Source organism: Bos mutus, chromosome 29 (assembly GCF_027580195.1).
Source record: "Bos mutus isolate GX-2022 chromosome 29, NWIPB_WYAK_1.1, whole genome shotgun sequence".
Classification (NCBI taxonomy): domain Eukaryota; kingdom Metazoa; phylum Chordata; class Mammalia; order Artiodactyla; family Bovidae; genus Bos; species Bos mutus.
This window is the reverse complement of record NC_091645.1, coordinates 34,065,200-34,089,746: the sequence shown is the minus strand read 5'-3', so window position 1 is coordinate 34,089,746 and position 24,547 is coordinate 34,065,200. Positions and strand designations below refer to the sequence as shown.

Genomic DNA, 24,547 nt, shown 5'->3' with positions numbered 1-24,547 from the left:
TCCCACCATCTCGGGGGGGAGGTAAAAGAATCTAATAAAGACATTCAGTGTTTCTAGGTGATGTGTTTGACAAGCTTTGTATTAACAAGAAGTCTTGTTAGAACTTTTTTTTCTTTCCCACCACGCTCCCTCCTTGGCCCCGGATCCCTGGTATTTCGCAGGAGAATTCACAGAACTGAGAACTTGTAGCTTCAAACAGACCAGTGCACATCTCCACCTCTCGTCCTAGAGGGGAAGAGACTTCACCTTGATCTGTTCGCAGACCGTAACCTTTATGAGGGATTTAGTGGCAATAAAGCTTCAGAACAAAAACTCAGCTTAAAACCAACTGACAGGTTACTTTGCACAGCAGTGGGGCCACTTCCTGGGCCTCTGGATTCAAGGCCAGACAATGAAATGTTCCTTCATTCACCTTAATTATTCCCAAAGATGCTGATCACAGGGAGGGAGGTATAACTCACAGTTTAGTTTTGATGTCTGCAGCATCAGTACTTGGATGGAGAGAGGCAGAAACTCCCCTCCGAGCTCCTCTGAACTTAACCTTGCAGGTGCTTGAGGGAAGGAGAAAAGTCTGTGGAAAAATTTGGGCCATACGGCAGTCCAGGCGGGGTGGGGAGGACTCCGCGGCCACTTTCGCACTGCCGTCAGCACAATTCCCCGCTGCACATGGTTTTATAGCTTGTGTTTGAGCGTGTAACTACCAGTGCTTTTAGGCAATTAGAATTAAAGTGCTGATGACGCCATCAAAGCAGCTGAGAATGGAAGCGGTCTTGGCACCACTGGCAGTCAGCAGATTGACAGCCTGGAGATGCCGGGCTCTGCAGAGCTGAGTGCAGGGCCCCTGGGAGGCAGGGCCTCCATCCCTGCCCTGCCGCTGTGCCCCTCGGCCCCCGTCTGACCCAGATGAGGCAGCCTGGGAGTAAGGGATGATTGGAGCCTGCTCTCCTGGGAAGCTCTCAGGGCAAGAGGGGAGTCTGAACAAAAAGAACCACTGCCAGGAATCAGGAAGATCATGGTGACATGTACAGACACATCTGCGTAATGTTTTCTCTCAGGATGGCCAAGGGTGAAGTTCATCCTGGGGTCGGGTGAACAGCCGTGCCGACTGTTGTAGAAAGACTGTTCTCTCTGCAAAGTGGGTTTCTGAGCAGAAGAAAGAACATTCAGAACATCCAGGGACAGAGTTAGGGAACATCTTCCTGAATGGGGAGAAATAGAATCCCTGCTATGCAGGGAAAATGCAGTGGGAGCATCGGAGCTGAGGACATAAAACTGAAGTAGGTAAAGGGTCCCTGCATCTAAGGCCAAGGCTGCCTGGAGGACCCAGCTGTGTGTCCTGAGCCAGATGGGGGCTGTGTCACCTTTCTCTGCAGATCTTTGAGGCTTGTGCAAAAAGTCTGTCTGGAGGATGGGGTCTAGGATACAATAAGACAGCAGTCACACTTGGGTAGCTGTCCTTAACTGGCCCCTCGAGTTTCATGGGCATCAGCTGTGTGCCTTCTTTGGAAAGCGAGAGCCACCGAAAGATACCAGAGGTTGTTGCTCAGTCACTCAGTTGTGTCCAACTCTTTGCAGCCCGCGTGGACTTCAGCCCTCCAGGCTTCCCTGTCCTTCACTATCTCCCAGAGTTTGCTTAAATTCATATCCATTGAGTCAGTGATACTATCTAACCATCTCATCCTTTGCCACTCCCTTCTCTTGCCTTCAATCTTTCCCAGCATCGGAGTCTTTTCCAATGAGTCAGTTCTTTGCATCAAGTGGCCAAAGTATTGGAGCTTCAGCTTCAGCATCAGTCCTTCCAATGAACACTCAGGACTGATCTCCTTTAGGATGGACTGGTTTGATCTCCTTGCTATCCAAGGGACTCTCAAGAGTCTTCTCCAACCACCACAGTTCAAAAGCATCAATTCTTCGGCACTCAGCTTTCTCTGTGGTCCAGCTCTCATATCCATACACGACTACTGGAAAAGCCATCGATTTGATTACACCAGCTTTGACTTTGCCAGATGCCAAGGCAGAAAAAGAATCTGCTTGAAGAGGCCTGGGGGCAAGGCCTCCAAGGACGTGGCGAGGCTGTGGCTGCTGGGACCAGCAGCATGAGACAGCTCCTGGAGCATCTCCCCAGCCCCTGTGTCTGAGTGGTGTGGAGGAAGCTGGCTCTAGGTGTGCTGTCGGGAAGCCCTGGTCAGCTCTCTGGGTTGGCTTTTGCAGCAGACCCTAGTGCTGTTTATCAGGAGTGGATTGGACTCTGTATTATGTTGATTGATCACAGTAGCATTCATCCGCGGTGTAATTAGCAGTTCACTAAGTGCTTTCAGTTATGGGACATATTTCATCTGATCCCAAAGCCCTATAGGCCGAGCTTAGGTCTCAGATCTGCCACTTCCTAGCTCACTGGCTTTGAGCGAGTTAGTAGCTGTTTACAGCCTCAGCATTTTACGTTAAATAGGAAAATACATGGATTCAGTTCAGTTCAGTTCAGTCGCTCAGTCATGTCCAACTCTTTGTGACCCCATGAACTGCAGCACACCAGGCCTCCCTGTCCATCACCAACTCCCGGAGTCCACCCAAACCCATGTCCATTGAGTTGGTGATGCCATCCAGCCATCTCATCCTCTGTCGTCCCCTTCTCCTCCTGCCCCCAATCTTTCCCAGCATCAGGGTCTTTTCAAATGAGTCAGCTCTTCACATCAGGTGGCCAAAGTATTGGAGTTTCAGCTTCAGCATCAGTCCTTCCAATGAACACCCAGGACTAATCTCCTTTAGGATGGACTGGTTGGATCTCCTTGCAGTCCAAGGGACTCTCAAGAGTCTTCTCCAACACCACAGTTCAAAAGCATCAATTCTTTGGCGCTCAGCTTTCTTCACAGTCCAACTCTCACATCCCTACATGACCACTGGAAAAACCATAGCCTTGACTAGACAGACCTTTGTTGGCAAAATAATGTCTCTGCTTTTCAATATGCTGTCTAGGTTGGTCATAACTTTCCTTCCAAGGAATAAGTGTCTTTTAATTTCATGGCTGAAATCACCATCTAAAGTGATTTTGGAGCCCAGAAAAATAAAGTCAGCCACTGTTTCCACTGTTTCCCCATCTATTTGCCATGAAGTGATGGGACCAGATGCCATGATCTTAGTTTTCTGAATGTTGAGCTTTAAGCCAACTTTTCCACTCTGCTCTTTCACTTTCAGCAAGAGGTTCTTTAGTTCCTCTTCACTTTCTGCCATAAGGGTGGTGTCATCTACATATCTGAGGTTGTTGATATCTCTCCCAGCAATGTTCATTCCAGCTTGTGCCTCTTCCAGCCCAGCGTTTCTCACGATGTACTCTGCATATAAGTTAAATTAGCAGGGTGACAATATACAGCCTTGCCATACTCTTTTTCCTATTTGGAACCAGTCTGTTGTTCCATGTCCCATTATTTATCAATTGTACAGAAAATATTGGAGTCCTCTTTCCAATTTTCTTCATGAAATCATGTATGTGAATCAGGTTCTTGATGCCATTTTGTTGTTCCCTCATTTTCATTTTTGAGGACCTCAGTGTGTATAAATTTTAGTTGATTTCTCTCTAATAGTAGAGAAAAATCATCTCTCTACTATCATCATCATCTGTAGTCTGTCTGACTCCCTGTATGGAGACCTTGGGTTAGCTGCATCACCTCTCTGAGCATCAGCGTCTTTGCTGTACAATGCAGGGAATGCATATGGGTTCCCTAGAGGATTTAAGAGGAAGTAGCAAGTGGCAAGGAAATTCCAAAATGGCTCAATAGTTTAAAAAAAAAATCCACCTGCTAATACAGGAGATTCAGGAGACAGGAATTCAATCCTTGGGTCGGGGAGATTCCCTGGAGGAGGCAATGGCAACCCAGTCCAGTATTCTTGCCTGGAGAATCCCATGGACAGAGGAGCCTGGCAGGCTGCAGCGCAGGGGGGTGGTAGAGAGTCAGACAGGACTGAGTGACCGAGTGCACACACACAGCAAATGTTAAGCCCCCGACAAAGCGCTTGGCATTCAAGGTGTCCTTGCTGTCTCTCCTTCCTTCGTGAGCTGGTCCCTAAAGAGCTGAGTGGGGAGCAAGAAGCCAGTCACGTGCCTTCAACCCAAAGCAAGGTGCTTTCACACTAGAGCTGGAAAGCACTTGCTCTGTCTGGATATCGTGATGAGCAAAGATTCCCTTACATCTGCACTTTAAACAATTGATGAAGAGAGCGTTCTTAGCAATTTCTTGGATGTTGCCAAATATAACGGCGCCCTGATGGTGGCAGGTAGGTTGCTGTGAAATTCAATTTGCGCTAATATGCCCAGAAGCAGGGAAGCGTGGCGTGGGGCCCACGTGGTGTTTACCCTCCTGCCCACGTCTCTATCAGGCATGAGGAAACCAGGTCAGGATCAGAGCTCGCAGAAACTTCCGCCTTTCAGTGGATCGTGAAAGGAACACATTCCGAACTTCGGAACCAGTGGCTTATGACTAATCCCAGATAAATCACTAGCTTTTCTCCCCAGGCTTCTTGATTTTCCCCCTGCAAACAAGAAGGGTTTTAATATGGGGAGAGAGAAAGAGTAAGATGTAAGAAATGACAAAATGATTCTGGGTAAAGAAAAAACAACCCGCCCGAGGCTGTGTCATCAAGGAGCTCTCTACATTTTCGGACTCTAAATTGGGATTCTGAGTATCTAGGATCTAACCTCTCCCTTCTGGAGAGTGGAGAGAGCAAGCACAGTGCTGGGGCAGGGATAGGGGAGGCAAAGGGTCCTTTTGCAAACCCCCACCCCACACCCTGTGCATCCCATGTCCTCACCTTAGGACCCTGCTTACCTCGAAAGCACCAGTACTTCTGAAGAAGGGATGAGCACCCACTTGGGGGGTGGTCAAGCCCATCTCAGCCTCTAAACAAAGTGTCCTTCTTCTGCCCCACTGCACCTGATGTCTATATTTAGCCTCATCTGGGCCTCTAGAGATACACATTGTTAGTAATATCAATAAATCACATTTGAATAGTACTTTATGTTGAAAATATAATTTCTCACAGTTTTATCTGATCCACAGAGCATGTGCTTTAAAAAGGCAAGACAGGTATTCATATAATTAAAATAATCTGAGAGTTAAATGATTGACATGAGTTTATACAGCTAGAAACAGTCAGCCTGGGCTTAATACTCAGGCTTCTGGGGCAAAGCTGAGGATTCTATCGAGAGATCCCACAGATCCCACGATACCTGAAGACATTTCCTATTATACAAATATTTGTCCTGGAAAAAAGGAAGAAGGGAAAAGGAATGAAGAAAAGACAAGCTGATTAGTTTTTTTTTCAGTCAAAATAAGCCAAGAGAATGCCCCTCAGTGGACTCAGCAGTGGGTTTGATGGATCATTTCTCTGTCATGATACAGGGACAGCTAGGACTCCTGGTTGTAAGAGGCGGCAGTTACAGCCTGCCTCACATGAACGCTCCCCAGGAACTGTGGCTCTGGGGTCCAGTGTACAGGGCGAGGCCAATGCAAAAGAGAAGGAAGGTTAGGAAGAGCCAGTGATGGATAGGGAAGATAACGAAACAGTTATGCAGACACTGGAAGGTCCAAAAATATGCTGATGAAACCTCTCACCCACTCTCCTGATAGAGACCGATGCTATGTAGGAATAACCAAGGTCTGTGGGTGGACAGGTGGTCACAGGGAGCTGCAAAGCCAGGTGCCCGTCATGGGAGGGTGTGTCAGCAAGACCCCAGGCAGGGTACCCACACTCCACTGCACTAACTCTGTGTGCAGAGAATACGTTTGGGATCAGACATAAGCTGCAGTCTGTCTCACCATCTGGATAACCTGGCACATATCACTAACAGCTCACAAAGCCTTAGTTTCTTCATCTGTAAATCGGAATCATAATAGTGCCATCTCATAGCATTCTTGTGAAATAAAATAATGGAATCACACTTCCTATAAAATTTCTAATGCTAGACAGAAATTCACAGTCTTGGTGCATATATGAGATGGTCGAATTCTTTTTTTGTGTGTGCATCCTTGATTCAACATGCATTTCTTATTTTTCTAACCCATCTATCTGCTCATTAAAAAGAAAACACTTTAAAATTCTGCATTATAAACTCCCTACACTTTACAGATGAAGATGTACCTTCACCTGTAAAGTGTAGGGAAGGAAACAATGAGGGTGGCCCAGGCATCTCCGTTTGCCTAGAACTTTTCTGGGTTTAGCACTGAAATTCCCATGTTCTGGGAATCGCCTTGAGTGCTGTGTGTGCTTAGTCACTCAGTCGTGTCCAACTCTTTGCGACCCCATGAACTGTAGCCCACAAGGCTTCTCTGTCCATAAGGATTCTCCAGGCAAGAGTACTGATGTGGGTTGCCATGCCTTACTCCAGGGGATCTTCCCAACCCAGGGATCGAACCCAGGTCTCCTGCATTGCAGGCAGATTCTTTCCCATCTGAGCCACCAGGGAAGCCCAACTTCCAGGTAAACCAGGATAGTTGGTCAGCTTGGAAATAATATCTACTTGTGGGATTAATGCAAGGGTAAGATAAAGTGGGGCTTCCCAGGGGGTGTGCATGATGAAGAACCCACCTGCCAATGCAGGAGATGCAGGAGACATAGGTTTGATTCCTGGGTGAGGAAGACCCCCTGGAGGGGGAAATGACAGCCCTCTCCAGTATTCTTGTCTGGGAAATCCCATGGACAGAGGAGTGGTGGGCTTCAGTTCTTGGGGTTTCAAAGAGTCGGATATGACTTACTTACTAGAAAACAACAACAATTTAATAAACAGGAACCATTGAAATTATTATATACTCTGAAAGCCTTCAAGGGCTATTTAAAGATGTTGAGGAAGTTTAGTTATTTCAATGTACTTATATTTCCATACAGCCTTGTTAAAGCACTCATTCATTCAAAACCCACGTGTTGAACACAAACTGTATTCTGGCATCATGCTGTGTGCAGAATGCTTCGTGAGCAAGACAACCAGTTGGGGTTACATTTTCCTTGCGAGAGCAGACCATATGCAATAATCTGGTGTGGGGTATTCTACATCAGGAAAGATGATGGAGGAAGGCTTCATGGAGGACCTAAGATTTAAAGAGTAAGACAGACCTGGCCAGGTGAAGAGTGGGGAGAAAGGAAACTATGAAGAACCAAAGAATGACCTGCGGTGTTTGGGAGGAAGGGAAGCCAGTGACTGGACATTCCTACACCAGGTTATGGACCCAGGCCTGGGTGTCTCTGGACACCAGGGAAGTCGAGGGTATTCCAGATGGGTCCTTTTAATTCTGAAAGACACAGGTCCCAAGGCCTTAGCTGTGATGCAACCCTTGCTGTGAGAACAGTCCCGAGCTGCCATGGGCATCTCAGATCTTCACTGCAGAGAGGAGGTGAGGGTCAGGGGGTAGTGTGAGGAGGGGGGGACATGACGTCAGCAGCAAAGGCGGCATCTAGGATCTGCACGTGTCCTTAGGAGCCTGGTCCAAGGCACTTCTGCGCATCCTCAGCCCCACAGGACCGTGAAAGGCTAATAAAGCATCTTAATTTGGATTTAATAGGGTATCTACTGTGCACTAAAAACAGCCAATTGCTATTTATTAATGACATAATTATTAGAACTTAACACCTGGGCAGTGGAGGCTACATGAAGAGTGAGGAAGTTCCCCAGAATACTGTTTAATAATTATGTTATTTAATTATTTACACATTTGAATTAAAATTCAATAAGAGCCATATTATACCTTAGCATAATACACTAACGTGGAACTCAATCCAAACAGCGTGGCTGAGGGGGTTTCCACCTTTCTTTCCAAACCTAACCTGACCATTTCCCAATTGTTCTGGTTCTATAGGGATTGATTTTCTAGATTCAGACCTCAGAAGTCAGCAGAGACGTCACATGCATCTATATGGAAATAAGCTGATGGCCTCTTTTAAGGGTCCATGGACTCTTTGCAGATCTCAGACTCACCCCAGACCTCGATTGTGTGATCCCAGCTGCCAACAGGACAGTCCTGCCAGTCTGCTGGTCCCTTGTCATCCCCATGAGCTTGTCTAATACAGAATCAAACTAATGTTCTGCCCCAAAGAAGTTACTCATGTAATGTAAATGAATGAGCCATCCAGCTGCTGTTGAACAGAATGGCCTTCATGTCAGACTCCAGGCTCCTGAATCCTCCACCTAGGAAATCCCCAGGCACCACAGCTTGACCTTGGCGTTGCTCTCAAACCCACCCTTTTCTTTAAGCCCCATGGTTTAACTCAGGCCTTGAAGATTACTTGTAGAAATTGGTTTCTCAGCTCGAATTTCTGTGTATTTGCTCTCTCTGACACCTTGTTACAAGCTTATTTTGTTTAAAGCATATTAATATGTATATATATTTACTATATACTTATATATAGTATTTCCTCTTTTAAACAATTTCAAATGCTTGCCATTGCCTATAGGATGGAGTTAAAACCCAGGAAGTGGGTTAATCCTTGAGTGGGTTACATTTATCTACCATTCATTTTGTGTTGACATGGCGTACATATTTGCCAAGGACTGTGTGTGCATGCTCAGTCTTGTCCGACTCTTTGTGACCCTATGGACTGTACCCCACCAGGCTCCAATATCCATGGATTTCCTAGGCAAGAATACTGGAATGGGTTGCCATTTTCCCCTCCAGGGGATCTTCCCGACCCAGGGATTGAACCCATGTCTACTCATGTCTCCTGCGTTGCAGGCAGTTCTTTCCTGCTGAGCCACTAGAGAAGTCCTCACCTAATACTAAAGCTCACTTATTGCCTAGTTCACGTAGCTTGGAACTTCTGTAAGTGCATTTCACAAACTTACCCCTAAGTCCTGAGAAGAACCCTGTGAAGTACATGCATTTGACTCCATGACATGAAGATGTGAAGCACAGAAAGTTGAGGTGATGCGGAGACTGCCCAGCTCGAGTGCCGCAGATCCAGGATCTGGACCACTGCTCTCCATTGCCTCTGGCGGTGGGTAGACTGCATCCTCCCGTGTGTCCTGGATTCCTGCCTTCCCGTCTGTGCCCGTGCACTTCTGTCCCACCTGAAGCAGCTTCACTTCCTTCACCTTCTTGACTATATCTCCATTGTTGATCCCTACACTAGACTCTGTGGCCCAGGAGAAACTGTTCCCATACCCTCACTGGCTGTGATTCTCCCACACTAACTCACAGAACTTAATGTCTGTACTGCTGGTGTCCAGTCACACACAACCCTGTGATGCACTGGGATGTTTATAGGCAGTTTCCCCCAACAGATTGTAAGTTCATGGAGGGTCCACAAAACATATGCATTTCTGCACATCGTGCACACACCTAACCCACAGTTATGTATGCAGTAGCTGTTGACACAATGTTTTTTTTTTCTTTCAATGTGGACCCATTTTAAAGTCTTATTGAGTTTATTACAATATTGCTTCTGTTTTATGTTTTAATTTTTTGGCCATAAGGCATGTGGGACCTTAACACCCCGAGCAGGGATCAAACCTGTACCTCCTGCATTGGAAGGCAAAATCTTAACCACTAGACCATCAGGGAAGTTTCTTACTCAATGTTTGATGAGTGACTTTTGGCCCTTCCTCCTTCAGTAGCTATTCTTCCATTAATAATGGTGCCTGGCCGTCAGAAGTCTTAATAATAGGATTTTTCTAACATCACCTCCTTTGCCTGGAATGTCTTTCCACCTCAGAACCGATTAATGTTTACTTATCTCCTGGAACTTGTCTGGGGTGTCTCATATCCAAGGAGCCCTCCCTGACATCCATCTCCAGGCTGGCTAGGGTGTCTCTCTCTGCATTTCCTCACCACCTTATCGTATACATTAAAGGGATTTGTTTCTGTTCTGGTTTGTGCATTTCTAGACTGTGGACTCCTTGAGGACAAGCACGATGTCTTTTTATCGTCATGTCCTTGGGGCTGAGCACAACACTGGTATATGGAAGTACTCAGTGAATATTGATGGATGAATGAATGAACAATGCGTAAATCAAATGAATGAACAATGCGTGAATGAAAGCAATGCAATCTCAGTATGTTTCTAACAGCCTGCTCTTGATTAGCCAAGGTAAGATGCAGGATGTATCCATGAAAACAAAATAAAATTGTGAGTAGCCCTATCCATTGGCCAAAATCTTCTTATGAACATGTATTAGCCACAATCACAGTGCATCCTTGTCAATTTATTTTAATTTTACATATTGGCAGCATGTTAGAAGTTGCCACCTGGACAATGATACTTGTAATCTCCTTGCATCTTAGGCACTGTGCCAGTTTGGTTCTGATAATTGGGATTGCACCTCTGGTCAGACCACCTCACCTCTCTGCCCTGAATGGTCTGCCTTTCAAGTTCATCTCAGGGCAGTCTGCCATCTTCAAGCTCTACTCTGAGGCAGGCTTGAAAGACCAGCGAGCATTTCACCAACTTCAGCTGCATGAGTTGGATGAGTTCCAGTTGTGAGAGGAGGGAGACAATTCTAGATGATTCTTCCAAGCATGAGGTGTGATGGTCTCATTTGATATACTCACTCTGCTGACAGCTTTGGCCCAAACTTCCTCCTCTTCTACTCGGGGACTGTCCATTGTTCTCTAGTGTATGATTAGCAGATTAGCTATCATGTAAGAAGCCAGGAAAATGAACTCCCAGCAAGCCCTTCCAAAGCAAGAGTAATTCATTACCCAGCCTGATTTCCACTTAAAATGTATTTTGAGCACACTTCCAACTACAAACCCTAAATCACCCTGTGTTCACAAAGTCCATCATTTTTTATTTTATTGCGTGGCGTTGGCGTGACATAATCCCTTGCAGAGCATCTCAGAGTGCTTTACAGATCAATAAATTACTTACCTGCAGAGTTGAAGCGATGTCTGCAAGGCCAGCACCGTCATTCTGCAGCAGCCTGTCCTCTGAGAAACAGGCAAGGCTGTGCAATTGCCAAGTGGGGGCAGGATCAGGGCTAGGGCTTCAAGAATTACGTGCCAGTTAAAACTGTGTGTATAAAATGCATCAGATTTAAATGACTTAGAGAGCTTAGGAATTGGGATCCTTCAGACGGTCAGCAAATCAAGTGCTCAGTCATTAACTGATCAAGTTTCTTTCTCTTCTGGAAGTTTCAATTTAGCTTTTATAATGATACAGCCATAAATCACAATGATATGTCTTAGAAGTTTCAGATCTTAGAGGTTGGGGTCACTCCCCAGCCCTGGCTACATCCACCTTCACACTGCTCCTACCTGAAGCTCCATGTGGATTTAAGTCTAAAAATGATGAATTGGTGCTTGCTTTATGCAAGGTGCCGTATTGGAGACAGCAGAAAATAAAATGATGAGCAAGGCTCTTGTACAGTGTCTTCCAGTATAATCATGTATAGTCAAGGAAAAATATGACGCATGTTATGTAAACCAGCTTATTTTAATACTGTGGAGGAAGCTACATGGTCTCTCGGATGGAGAGGCAGTGCCCTTGGGCATGGCCTGGAAGACCTCCTGGAAGGGATGCTGGCTCAGCCAGGCCTTGAACGATTCCAGTCGGTCTAGACAGTTGGAGAAAGGTGCTAGGGGACCAAAATGAGAAGCAAGGGCTTGAGGCTCAGGAAACAAAGTCCAGTGAATGCTTGTTAATGAGCATTCCTGGTTGGGTGGGGCTTAGAGATGGATGGGAAGTCAGTTTTCAGGAGAAGTATAGAAAATGGCAAAGAACAGCTCTCTGCAGACACCTCCATTTCTGGAGGAGAAAATCCAGCATAACCAGGAGTGAGTGATGAATAATTCCAGAAGAGAAAAGACAAGCGCAGAAAGTTCCAACCAGTCTTATTTTTGTGTGAGGGTTGCGTGGGGTCTTAGCCACGTCTGGGAAGTGAGGGTGATGCTCAGCTTGCCTGGGGTCTCCTGCAGGCCAGGTGTCACCGTGTCTTGGGGGATCATGGGTTCTGGAAAGACACTTGGGGTGGCTCAGAGGCGTGCTGACTGAAGGAGGAAAACTCATATGAAGACACCTATGAGAATTGGACAGAGAGGGCACGTAAGCTTGAAGCACTAGTATGTCAGAACCAATGTTGGTAGAATTGAAATGACATGTGTTATTGGCCCGGTTTTGAGGTTGTTGTAAACATGTAGCTAGTTGGGGAAATGATTCCTTTGAACAACCGTTCTAATTCCATCCTATAAATATTTGTTGTATTTTTACTATGAAAATGCATAGTAAAATGTTTGTGGCTCAGTTGTGTCCAACTCTTTGCAATCCCATGAACTATGGCCTGCCAGGCTCCTTTGTCCATGGAATTCTTCAGGCAAGAACACTAGAATGGGTTGCCATTCCCTTCTTCAGGGTATCTCCTAACCCAGGGATCGAACCTGTGTCTCCTGCATTGCAGGCAGATTCTTCTGAGCCACCTTCCCAGGCTCTCCGACATTGCCTTTATATAGGAGGAAATAGAAGCTGAAGTCAAGGTGAGATGTTTCTCTCAAGTGTAAGGTGATCCCTCTAGTTCCTCCTCATTGACTATAGCCCCTGTGTTTCTGTCCCTGGGTTATTCTGCCCACTCCCCTTTGAAGAAAACAAATAAATATTTCAACAAAATTTTAATTTTCCTTCTACCTGTTTTGTCTCCACAGTATCTCCCAAAATTGTGGAGATTTCTTCAGATATCTCCATTAACGAAGGCAACAACATCAGCCTCACCTGCATAGCAACGGGTAGACCAGAGCCCACGGTTACCTGGAGACACATCTCCCCCAAAGGTAAGAGAAGCGGCTTGGGACATCGTGTCATGCGAGGAAGTGGGAGAATCGTTGGCTGTGGCAGGAGGTTATGGTGCTGATGGCCTGGTCACAAGGATCCCACATTCTTGGTGGCCTGATAACAATATACCCGTAGCTCCGCAGAGAATATCGGTGTTCTCGATGCAAGATGGGCATCACCTCTAAGATTCCAGAAATCACGCTGGAGGATTGATGCAACCCCTGGGAGAGTAATCTACCTTGTTTCTGGGTGAAAGGGTGCTGAGATGTCCTGGGTGACTTTTCCGTTCACATGGATGGTAGAGTGCTCAGTGCGGTGTTGGTGGCATTGTTCAGCTGGTTGTGGTAAGAGAGAGAAAACACAGACGCACAGTGATGGGGGAGACCTTGGGATGGCCACGTCCCTAAAAGGAACACTTCCAGGTCTGTACTGCTTCAACATTGCCAAGCATCTGGTCTCTAGGCCATGAGTCCTCGTGTGGTTTTGTCGTCGTTCTACTCTGATTAATCCCAGATAACAAATATCACTTAATGTGTGACTAAATTGCAAAACTCACTTTGTCTAAATGTCTAGATGTTCTGTAGACCAGACTAAGTGTTGTTTTGGGCTTGCATAGATTGAACCTGAAACTTTAACAATTTAAAGCAAGATGCCATTTATTAAGGGCTTCCCCAGTGGCTCAGCAGTGAAGAATCCACCTGTAATGCAGGAAATGCAGGAGACGAGGGTTCGATCCCTGGGTCAGGAAGATCCCCTGGAGGAGGGCATGGCTACCCACTCCAGTATTCTTGCCTGGAGAATCCCATGGACAGAGGAGCCTGGTGGGCTACAGTCCACCGGGTCACAAAGAGTCAGACGTAACTTGAGGGACTGAGCGTGGGCGTCATATATTATAAAGCTAGCTTTTGTGCAAGGTGCATGGTTTCATTTGTTCTTAAATGTCGACTGAGTGCTTGGGGATATAGCGATAAGCCAGAACAGGCAAGTCTCTGCTCTCATGAGCTCACATCCTCATGATACAAATAACCAGTGATATTAATAATAATAATAAGTGGCGATAAGGATGGGACAATAGAACAGGATACGTGGACAGAAGGACAAGAGGTTTGGTCAGGAAAGGTGTTTGACATGGTGACATTTGAGCTGAGACCTGAATAAAAATCCTTAAATTTCATTGCTTGTGTCTGGCTAGCCTAAAATACACTCATGTAAGTATGTATGTATACATGTGTGTATTTGTGTGTAGGCATGTGTGTATATGTAAGTGCATTGTTGGCTCATGAAGGTTTAAGATGCTAAAGGACAGATACCCCCTATTGTAAAATAGATAAACAGCAAGGGCCTACTGTAAAGCACAGGGAATTATACTTAATATCTTGTAATAACCTATAATGGAAAAGAATCTGAATATATGTGTGTGTGTGTATTTATATATATATATAACTGGATCACTGTGTTGTACATCTGAAACTAATCCACTACTGTACATCAACTATACTTCAATAAAAATGAAGATGCTAAATTCACCGCAGGGGTGGTCATTTGCTTGGTGTTGCAGTCTGAGTCCCCCTAAAGCAGACCCTGAGATGCTGATTGGTGAGCTAGAAGTTTATCGGAGGTGGCGTTGGGCTCAGCCCTGTGAAAGGGCAGGGGGGTCGGGCTGGGGGAGAGGTTGACTGTGGTGCCATGTGTGAGAGCAGGATGCCTGTGGGGTGTTCTGAAGACAGGGTGGGTTGTGCCCTACTGAAGGTACGGGGGTGACGTTTTACGCCAGCACCGTAGTTGGTCAGAGAATTTGGGCTGTGAGCCCAGGCCAGGTATCTCTCTTCCTACTGGAGCTGAGGACTGTCTGGTCCACCCTGGGGCAGTTGTCCTCCATTCCTGAAGAAGGCAGGCATCGCAGGGTCCACTACACCTGGGCTTTGATGCAATCAGTTGAAGAAGACTGCATGGGCCCCAGATAGCAAATCCCCCTCTTGGGGTGACAAGTCGCCCTAAGGATGTTTTCACAGAAGGGGTGAGATTTTCAGTGTGTTTAGCTGAAACACACTGAGAACTCTCTGTAGCCACTGCACTTGAATGCACCACTGTGAGCGAGGGAATCAGAGAGATGCTTGCGTTTCTCCGGTCTCTCAACTGGAACTAACCTTACAGGGGGCATGGCCCACAATCTGGGAGGAGGTTTCACTGGACCTAAGACCGCTAGTGATGAAAAGTGGTCTTGGGGCACATCCCAGGGAAGGGTGTCCAGGTGGACAGACTTTCTGGTTCAAGGTGCGCGGCGTTCATCCCTGAAAATGTCGGGTCCTCAGTGCCGCTGGACGCTGGGACGGTCTGTGCCTGTAGACTCCGCAGAGCATTCATCATCTCAGCATCACGGACTTTGCTTCTATCAGGAGGCACCTCGCCCTCCATCCTGCAAGTCCCCCTCTGACTCCTGTTTGATGTCTTTTCTCATCCCTCCTCTGGCCCTGCAGCTCTTTGTCCTTTTCTGGGTTCTTTTTCTTCCTTTCCTTTTCTTTCCTTTCTTCCCCTCTCCTCCGTACGTCTCCTCTTTTTGTCCTGGCCTTTCATGCTTTCTCTTTTTGTTCTCTGCTTTCCTGTCTCTCACAGCCTCCTACACGTTCCCCTTCAGTCTCATTTCATCCCACATTGTCATCTCCTTTTCTCTCTCTTCCCCTCACAACCACTTTTGTCTCCCCACTGCATTGGCACCTTCTCCGTTCTTCCTGCGGAGGTTTGCACTGCTGTGCGCTAGCGTCCTTCCCCCACCCTGGCCATCCAGCTGCCTCATTTCCCCAGGAGACTTTACCTGAGCCCCGGCCAGAGGCATCCATTTTCCTGGGGTTTTAGCTGCTATGGAAACAGAAGATGGATCAAGAGGAGAGGAGCAGGATAATCAGAATCTACCTGTGGATCAGAGTAATTTAGACGCGCAGCTTTTCCCAGATCCCCGGTCAGGATTAACTACCCAGATTCAAGCTGACGAGAGACATGCCACGTGGTAACTAATCACCTCGGGGTTCACGCAGTGCTGCTTTCTCGGTGACTGATTATTTGGAGATGAGAGCTGTCACTGGGCTATGGCTGAAACCAAACGGAAGCTGGAGACCCTTAGTGGCCAGAGCTTCATCTCACCCCACTAAGTGCCTGCAAAATGCGGCTTATTTTACGTACATGTGGACAGAATGGGGTTCCTTAGAAGAAAAGATGCCCTACACCAAAGCGAAGGCTCCAAAGACAGAGCCTCTATCATCCCTCGTGCCATTCTGTGTGGGCAGGTCACGACTCAATCAAGGTCATTTTTTAAATTTAAATTTATTTATTTTAATTGGAGGTTAATTACTTTATAATATTGTATTGGTTTTGCCATACATCAACATGAATCTGCCACAGCTGTACATGTGTTCCCCATCCTGAACCCCCCTCCCACCTCCCTCCCTGTACCATCCCTCTGGGTTATCCCAGTGCACCAGCCCCAAGCATCCTGTATCCTGCATCAAACCTGGACTGGCAATTCGTTTCTTATATGATATTATACCTGTTTCAATGCCATTCTCCCGAGTCATCCCACCCTCTCCCTCTCCCACAGAGTCCAAAAGACTGTTCTATACATCTGTGTCTCCTTTGCTGTCTCGCATACAGGGTTATCATTACCATCTTTCTAAATTCCATATATATGCATTAGTATACTGTATTGGTGTTTTTGTTTCTGACTTAGTTCACTCTGTATAATAGGCTCCAGTTTCATCCACCTCATTAGAACTTATTCAAATGTATTCTTTTTAATGGCGGAGTAATACTCCATCGTGTATATGTACCACAGCTTTCTTAACCATTCATCTGCTGATGGACATCTAGGTTGCTTCCATGTCCGGGCTATTATAAACAGAGCTGTGATGAACATTGGGGTACATGTGTCTCTTTCAATTCTGGTTTCCTCAGTGTGTATGCCCAGCAGTGGGATTGCTGGGTCATAAGGCAGTTCTATTTCCAGTTTTTTAAGGAATCTCCACACTGTTCTCCCTAGTGGCTGTATGGCGAAGGTCATTGTTATTATACTCACACCCATGAAAGACCTGGGCCAGGCACTGTGGGCAACCTCAGTGGCTTCACTACGTCTTCTCTCCTGAATGATCTGTTTGTTCTGCACATTTCTGGAAACTCCTAGAATCCTGTATCACAACTCATATGGTGCTCCCTGCAATAAGCTGGCATTGGTTTATAACATTATATAAGTTCCATGCATAAAAGATTATATTTTGACTGCTGTATACACTACAGTGAGCTCACCACCAAAACGCTGGCTTCCATCCACCTCCATACAGTTGACCCCCTGCTCCCATTTCACTACCTGCCCCCACCCCACTCCCCCTTCAGTAACCTTTATTCTGTTCTCTGCATCTGTGTGTTTTGGTTTAGTTTGTATGTGTATATATATATATGTGTGTGTATATATATATTTATATATATATTCCCCATAAAAGTGAGATCATATGATTTTTGTCTTTCTCTCTCTCACTTATTTCACTTAACATAAGGTCCCAGCTTTCACTGCCTTTTATGTGGAAACAAAATAAAGAAGTGTTAACCACCATTGTATAACAGTGGCTTATGTATCCAGATATACAGAAGCCGGGAGTGATCTTATAGTGGGCAAGGGGTGGCAGGGGTCTTTCTCAGAAGGCGTCTGCTTGGCACGTTACATCAGAAGGCAAAAGTCTTTTCCAGAATAGAGAGAAGGTAAGACTTCTCAGGCCACCTCTTGACATCGCCACGGAATGTGAGAAGTAACATTTCACCTGTTGGTACTGGTTGTATGTCTTATTGGCTCCCTTCATGAACTTAGAGCTCTCAGGAGTTCAAGGAGAAGGTGTACTAGCTTTATAGAGATACCTGCCCTCACTGTACATACCTGTTTGGAAGGGTCCAGGTGTTGCCTTGGTCTTTTAAGGACAAAAAGCCCATCTCACTCTCTCCTACAGAAACACCATCTGGAGCTACACAAATGTTGCAGTGGCCCCTTGCTGAATCCCCCCTTAAACCTGCTGCTCCAGGCACTGAAGGACAGCAGTGGTCCCCAAAGTCCCGCAGACACAGCCCCCACTTGTGACTCTGTGTCTTGTCTTCTCTTTGCCTTCTCGAGATGTTCAAGAACTTCTCTTAGCACAGCCCTTGCTATCCAAAAGAATACCTTTAATGCTGTCTCTTCCTCCGAGTCTTCTAAGTAAACATATATCCCATCTCTTCCAGTGTGTCCTAAGAGATGCTTTTTAGGACCTCACAATTCATAGGAAAGTATTCTCAAAGCCCAGTTCTGTGTCTCCAGCTTCCTCTGGGCTGTCAGAACTTTAGAGAGTAAGCTGAGATTTCTGTATTTCTACCTCCCTGGGAGCCCCTCATGAATCCCAGTTGAAGGCTGAGTCCAGCTACTATACCTATGGGGTCTGGACTCCCTGACCATCCTAAAAGAAGCAGTCCTCCTGGGTACACCTACCTCAGCATTTATCCCATCAAATCAATACTGAAAATGACCACATCACCAAGGCTGTTGAGAGGAAGCTTCCAACTTGAGTATTGGCTGGGGCTCAGGAGGGTCCAGCGATCAGTCCACAGAGATGTCCAGATTCTGGCTCATGAGTTGAGACCAGGGCCTGTGTCTCTCTTTTCTAAGATCTTCCGCCTCCTAACTCAATACCCAGCACCCAGAAAGCATCTAAGGAATACGTGTTGATTCCATAAACAGCACTTGTGCTTGCTGGTACCCCCAAGTGCATGACCCCCAAGTGCAGAGTCCATCTGCAGCCTTGGGATTCTCCTCCACTTTAATATTGTGGTCCAGAGCTGGTGTGTTTCCTGCTGAGACTCTTCCAGTGAGTCTCCAGGAGATTTTCTCTGGTCTTTTTCTCAGGAGATTTTCTCAAGCCCTTCTCAAAGTCCCTCTGGCGGGGCAGCTGCTGTGGCAGCTGGACGTCTCCTTGAAGGAGTGAGTCCTTTTCGAGTTCTGTTTTGCAAGGGCTGAGATGGCTCCCAAACATCTTTGGAGGTGGATCTTGGGTGGGCTGCCTTCTGCCCTCATCACTGCCTCACTGCAGTCACTCTCGCAATGTCTGTGTTTCTCTGACACATAATTCACCGGGCCCTTCCGGGCCCCTGAGCCTTTTGCACACTTTCTCATCCCAACCTGCCTGTGCCTAAACCTATGACAACTTCCAATGGTTTTGTAAATCAACCCTGGGTATTCCCAGAGAGAATGAATTCAGTAGTCCATGAAAATGTACTGTTCCTCATGGGTTAAAAATAATAAAATTGATACAAAGAAAGAAATCAGTACAACAAAAAAGAAATATTATTTAAAACGTCTCCCCTCCATCCCTCAGTGTATGAAGTGACGTGGAGTAGAGGTGGAATGTTTCTTCTCGGGCACCACAAAGACCCCAGGGTTTGGGGGACAGAGTTAGAGCCAGAGTCTCCATCTATTGAGCTGCACACGAAGTCCAGCTCTTCCCACAGTGCAGGGTAGATGCTTCTGCAAGCCTTCCACACCCTCACCTGTGGGGATGGGCAACCTGCCTCCGCTGCACATTCCCTTCCGCCTCCTCCCTGAGCTCTCCTGCTGGACTTGAGGACCCGGGGGCTGTCGGCTGTCCAGGCCCGTTCTTGTTTCTCAGAGCCTTCAAAGGCACCAGCTGGTGAGGACAGGGTGACCCGCGGATGGGAGGGCTTCTCCAATGTTCTGAGCCCTCCCTGACCCGCACCACCCCCCCCGCCAGGCCCTCCCCTGGCCCTATGCCCACCCATTTCCCATTTGTCAGCACTGACAGGCCTCCCTCCCGACCCGAGCAGGACACGGCACACTAATTGGCACTGGAGGTATCACAGCTTGAGTTCAACCAAAGCTGGCAGGTGCCGCAACTCTGGTGACAGCTCTGCGGAAGGGTGTCAGGAGTGGAGCTCCGGCGTGCCACCGGCTGACGCGGCACCCTGGCACTAATGAGCAGCCTGTCAGCACCCGCGTCAGGGGCCCCGCGTGGCACAGGGATCATTAGGACGGCCAACGAGAAAAGAAGTCTCCAGCAAAGAGGTGCCGGGGATGGGAGGGAAGGAGGACAAAGTGGAACTAAAGGCTTCACCTCGCCCACCGATGTTCACCACCCCGAAGGAGGGGGCCAAAAAAAAGACGCAGGAAAGACAAAGATCTTCTTGAAAGGTCTCTATCTACGCCCACCCTGGACAACTCGTGGAAACTTGTTCTGGTGGCTGCCCTGAAATTAGCAGTACAGGCGATACATCTTTCCTGCCATAAGCCGGGTGGGGGTGCAGGGGGCACGGACCTCAATGACTGAATCACCTGTCCAGTCACAGCCAAGGTGTGTGAAGCCAGGGATTAGCCTAAGTTCCCAAGAAACAGGGGCCTGAAGGAGAGGCGGCCTGGGGATCTGTGTTCTTTGGCTCCGTGTCAGGGAGGCTCCCTGGCAAGGGGACTGGCTGAGCTGTGAGGGGCCCGCCTATCTTCTGCTGGAAGGTTGGAATCGGGGCGAGGCAGTGAGCAGAAGGCTTCTTCCCTGAGGTGTTGCTTCCCAGAGGTGGGCTAGGGTGATGAGCAGTGTGTCTGCTCTCTCCATCTGCTTCCTGAGGATAGGTGAGAATGGTCCAGCCGGTCCTTTCTTCTGAGACGTGTGCAATGTCTGGCCCTTGTCTGAGGCTCTGACCACCTGTAGTGATTCCTTGTCCTGGCTGGAGTGACCTTCCCGAAATGGGTGACTTTGAAGGCAGGTCCAGCTGGGTTTGCGTTTCCTTCGACAGCTCAGTGCCTGGGTCCCGCTGGGGCAGTGAGACGCCTTTCTGAAGATGCGCTTCTTTCTTGGGATTTTGTTACTGCTTCTCGGCAGAGCACCTGAACTTCTGGGATCTGGTCATAGACTCCAGGGGCCCTCTGGCTCGTGCTGTGGGTCACATTGGGACTTGAGGTTCACCTCCCTCTAGGACTCACCCTGCTCCCCTTACACATCTCCCTGCAGCTTCTCGATTGAGTCCTACTCTTTTCTTAAGACCAGACTCAAATGCTACCTGTTTGAGAGCCTCTGGTGACTTTCTTCCAGCAGAGCACCTCCGTCCTTCCCCACAAAACCCCACAGCACTCTGCACGGTGGCGATGTTCGCCATTGGCCCAGGGCTCTGGAGGGCTCCACGACCCCACATCCATGGGACCAGGGGAGCAGCGGCAGGCCTCCTGAGGTTGCTTTACCTCCAGTGCCGAGTGCAGCACCTGATGGTGGCAGGTACTGTAGGGGATCAGGGAAGGACCAAGTGTCCGGTAGTGCAGATAGAGGATGTTTCTTCCCTTTTTGAAGTTGAGTCTGGTGCATAATGTAAAACAAAATCAACTTTAGCAAGGAAAGGGTAAGATCCAGGAATGTCATATCTGCATCATCACGTTTCACAAACCAATCAAAGGAGTTTGTATAAGAAATGCCTCTCCCGCCTCCCCTCCCCGCCCCGGGAACCGGCTCCCTAGTAGACCCAGGACTGAGCCTCAGACACTTGGTCTGCAGAATAGAGGTAACCAGGCCCTGCCAAGGTGGACGTGGCTTGACAGTCATGCTTCCCAATGCAGGGTGCCCAGCTGACAACATACAGCAGGCGCCTAACCCTGGTGGCTTCCATCGCCCAGGCCAGCCCTTCCTCTTCTCTCCCGCCCAGAAGACAAGAACAAAAAGGAGGAAATTAAAATTCCTTCCTCTGAAAAGGTTAAGTCCTTACAAAAGGACTCAAGTTCAGTCAATTGCCATAAAGGATAGATAGTCAAAGGTGCTTCCTCAGCACCTCCCTCACTCCCATGATTTTCTAATTAACGTAGGTGCTTGATTAAAATTCCCAGAGTACCCCAAGTAGCCATCCCAGGAGGGAACACATAATTGCTATTGCAAAAGATATTACAGCGCTCATTGATGGTGGGAGAAAAAAAATAATTGCATCATAATGGAAAGTGGTGGATGTCCTGTCCCGGGGAGCAGGGGTGCATACGGTATTAGGTCCAACCTATACAGAGAAAGCAGTTCATTATGATGGAGATAAACCAGTGGTCCATCCTCAGATATGGGGCGGAGCGATCCACAAACTCGTTAAGTAAATGGTTTAAACACAGATCAAGGTGGCAAAGAAGGAAGTGGAGACAGACATTTATAGATCACTCTTTTAACTCTGTAATTTTCTTTAACTGTAACATTATGGCTACATAGATACATTTAGGGTAAAATTTGCCAATGTCAATAAGGGTTTTGTAAGTTTAATATTTATGATCTGGTTTAAAGCAATATTAGAGCCGTGCAGCTTCCTACTTCAAAGAAGAGGGAAATCATAAAAAGACTAGTGGGGAAATTAATGAGTTCAATGTGCCTCAATTGAGAACATATGAAATCAAGCCTCCGTCTAGAAACCGAGGGCAGGAGTGCACACCACAGACGCTGTTTGTGGTTTTACCCAATTATTTTAAAACCCTTGAAAAATGTAGACTGAGACGTCCGCTGAATGCAGGCACTGCTAACAGCATCCTCCCCCACGCTCTCCTGAGTCTTGGGCTATTTATGCGGGTACTTGGTGACTGTTACCATGCAGAACTGTTTTGATGAAACGAAAAAGGAAACAGAGAAGCAGAGAGATTGTATTGTCTTCCCCACAGATGCTAGCCGCCCTGGCTGGGTTATTACAAAGGCCGGTTAAAACAGCAGCCCCTCTAGGCCAGGAGACCCCATCTCTGAGGACCATACCTGACAGGCAGCTCTTTGGGGGGTACAGAAGGGCCTCTGCAGGGCATCGCCCCCCACTACAGCCATGAAACCTCCTCTCCGAGGAATCCCGTAGACCAGATGAGGGCTTCACGAATCCCATAGCCAGGACTCACCAGGAGCTGCCAGGAGAGCTTGGATACAGTTTGCAATCAGATTGTCCTGGTCACGAGGACTTTGCTGTGTTGCTTTGACTTTACAGCTGCTTTTCCATCTTGCATCTTATCTTGACCTGTGATGACTGCTTTTTCCCTAGAGTCTGACTGGAAGGGTCTCTATTATCCAACCACAATAACTAAGACTCCGAGGATATTAAAAAATATGCTATCCACTCTTCTAAACATGCAGCAGAGTCGTATGAACTCTTCTCAACAACAGTGTGAGCAGGTCCTGTGATGAGCTGCTTTACTGATGAGGGGGCCAAGGCTTGGAGCATAGACAAGTGGGCCAGGAAACAGGGCTCCAAGTGGCAGAGCTGAAACCCCACCCACGGCCGCAGTGTCTCCAGAAGGCAAGTGCTTAACCACTGTGCTGGACAGCGCCACCCTCCAAGGGTGGTCCCTGGGCCAGCAGCACAGGCGTCACCTGCGTCGTACCCCAGACCTCGGATGGGACGCAGAAATCTGCATTTTGGTAAATCGCCAGGGAATTGTGATGCAAACTTGAGAGCCACCGCTGGGTGCTGTTTGCTGTGTGCCGGGCACTCTGCTTTACATACCTTAATATCACTTAACTCCTACAGACGCCCTTACAAGCAGGCATCATTTCCATTTTGGCGATGAAGAACTAGAGAGCTGATAGGAAAACTGGCCCACAGATATTAAAAAGGTGAAGTTCAACTCCAAACCTTTTGACTTCAGGATTCATATTATTTTTAAAAAATCTTTTTAATTTGTATAATGTTGTATTGGTTTTCTGCTGTACAGCAACATGAATCAGCCACAATTATACATATATCCCCTCCATCTTGAGCCTCCCTCCCTTCCCCCCATCCCACCCCTCTAGTCATCGCAGACTGCCAGACGAGGCTTCTTGTGTTATACTTCTCACCAGCTATCCACTTTACACACGACAGTGTTTATATATTGATGCTATTTTCTCCATTCATCATATTCTCTGCCTCCTCCACTGTGTCCACAAGTCCGTCGTCTACATCTGCATCTCCATCCTTTCCTGCAAATAGGTTCATCAGGACTGTTTTTCTAGATTCCATATGCATGCGTTAAGATACGATGCTTGTTTTTCTCCAAGATCCATTTTCTTTTCCCTGCGTTGCTTCTGACCCATGGCTTCTCCGTCTGTGGGACATGACTACTCTCTTTCAGGCCTCCTTCCTGCCCAGAGTCTGTGGTCCTTGGGTTCCCAGCTTTCCACAATATTCCTACAAGTTTAGTCATACTCTTGTCTAGACCCTGGGCTCCAGGCTGGGCTCCATGCTGGGCCAGCATGCTCCATCCTCCCCAGGCTCTCAGGTACCTTCCAGTGGATCTGTGTACCATCACCTCCGAGAGCAGCAGACGCAGCCCCAGCACGCACGGCGACCACTCAGTTCTCAAAGGAGGCATCATCCTCCCCAGAGCAGCTTGTGTGAGCTTCAGGCTCTCTTCCCTCCCCCGCCCCCCGGACCATGGAGCACGCATAGCAGTGTGGCAGCTGCTCTCTGACTCAATATATTTCTTCCTCATGTTAAATACTATCATTCACTCACACAATGGTATGTCTTCTGCTTTGATTGTTATTATTAGGTTGTTTTACACTTTAACGGCTTTAGATATGAAAAGAAATTGCTGGATGCCAGGCTATGTTTTTCATTATCTGACTCCATTCAGTTTCGCTCCGTGTCCTTGTGGCATTTGGCACACTTCATCTTCCTAGGGGTGTAAAATGCCTTTCCTGCTGGAGCCAGGACAGTCAGAGAGCAATCCGCAGAATACCAATTCCTGTTCTTCCAGATCCAGGGGCCAGCCTCCCTCGGGGCTGGGCTGCACACGCTCTCCAGATGTCCCATGGTTGCCTGG

At 47.5% G+C, this 24,547-nt stretch overlaps 1 protein-coding gene across 6 annotated transcripts in view; it reads left to right on the top strand.

The window, feature by feature from the left end:
* Positions 1–24,547, top strand: part of LOC102266692 (neurotrimin) — a 965,779-nt gene that overhangs the window by 827,124 nt on the left and 114,108 nt on the right. For all 6 annotated transcript variants that reach the window (XM_070365288.1, XM_070365287.1, XM_070365285.1 and 3 more), the window contains exon 4: positions 12,615–12,740. In XM_070365288.1, the coding sequence (XP_070221389.1) occupies positions 12,615–12,740 (126 nt within the window). The remainder of the gene's footprint in view (positions 1–12,614; positions 12,741–24,547) is intronic.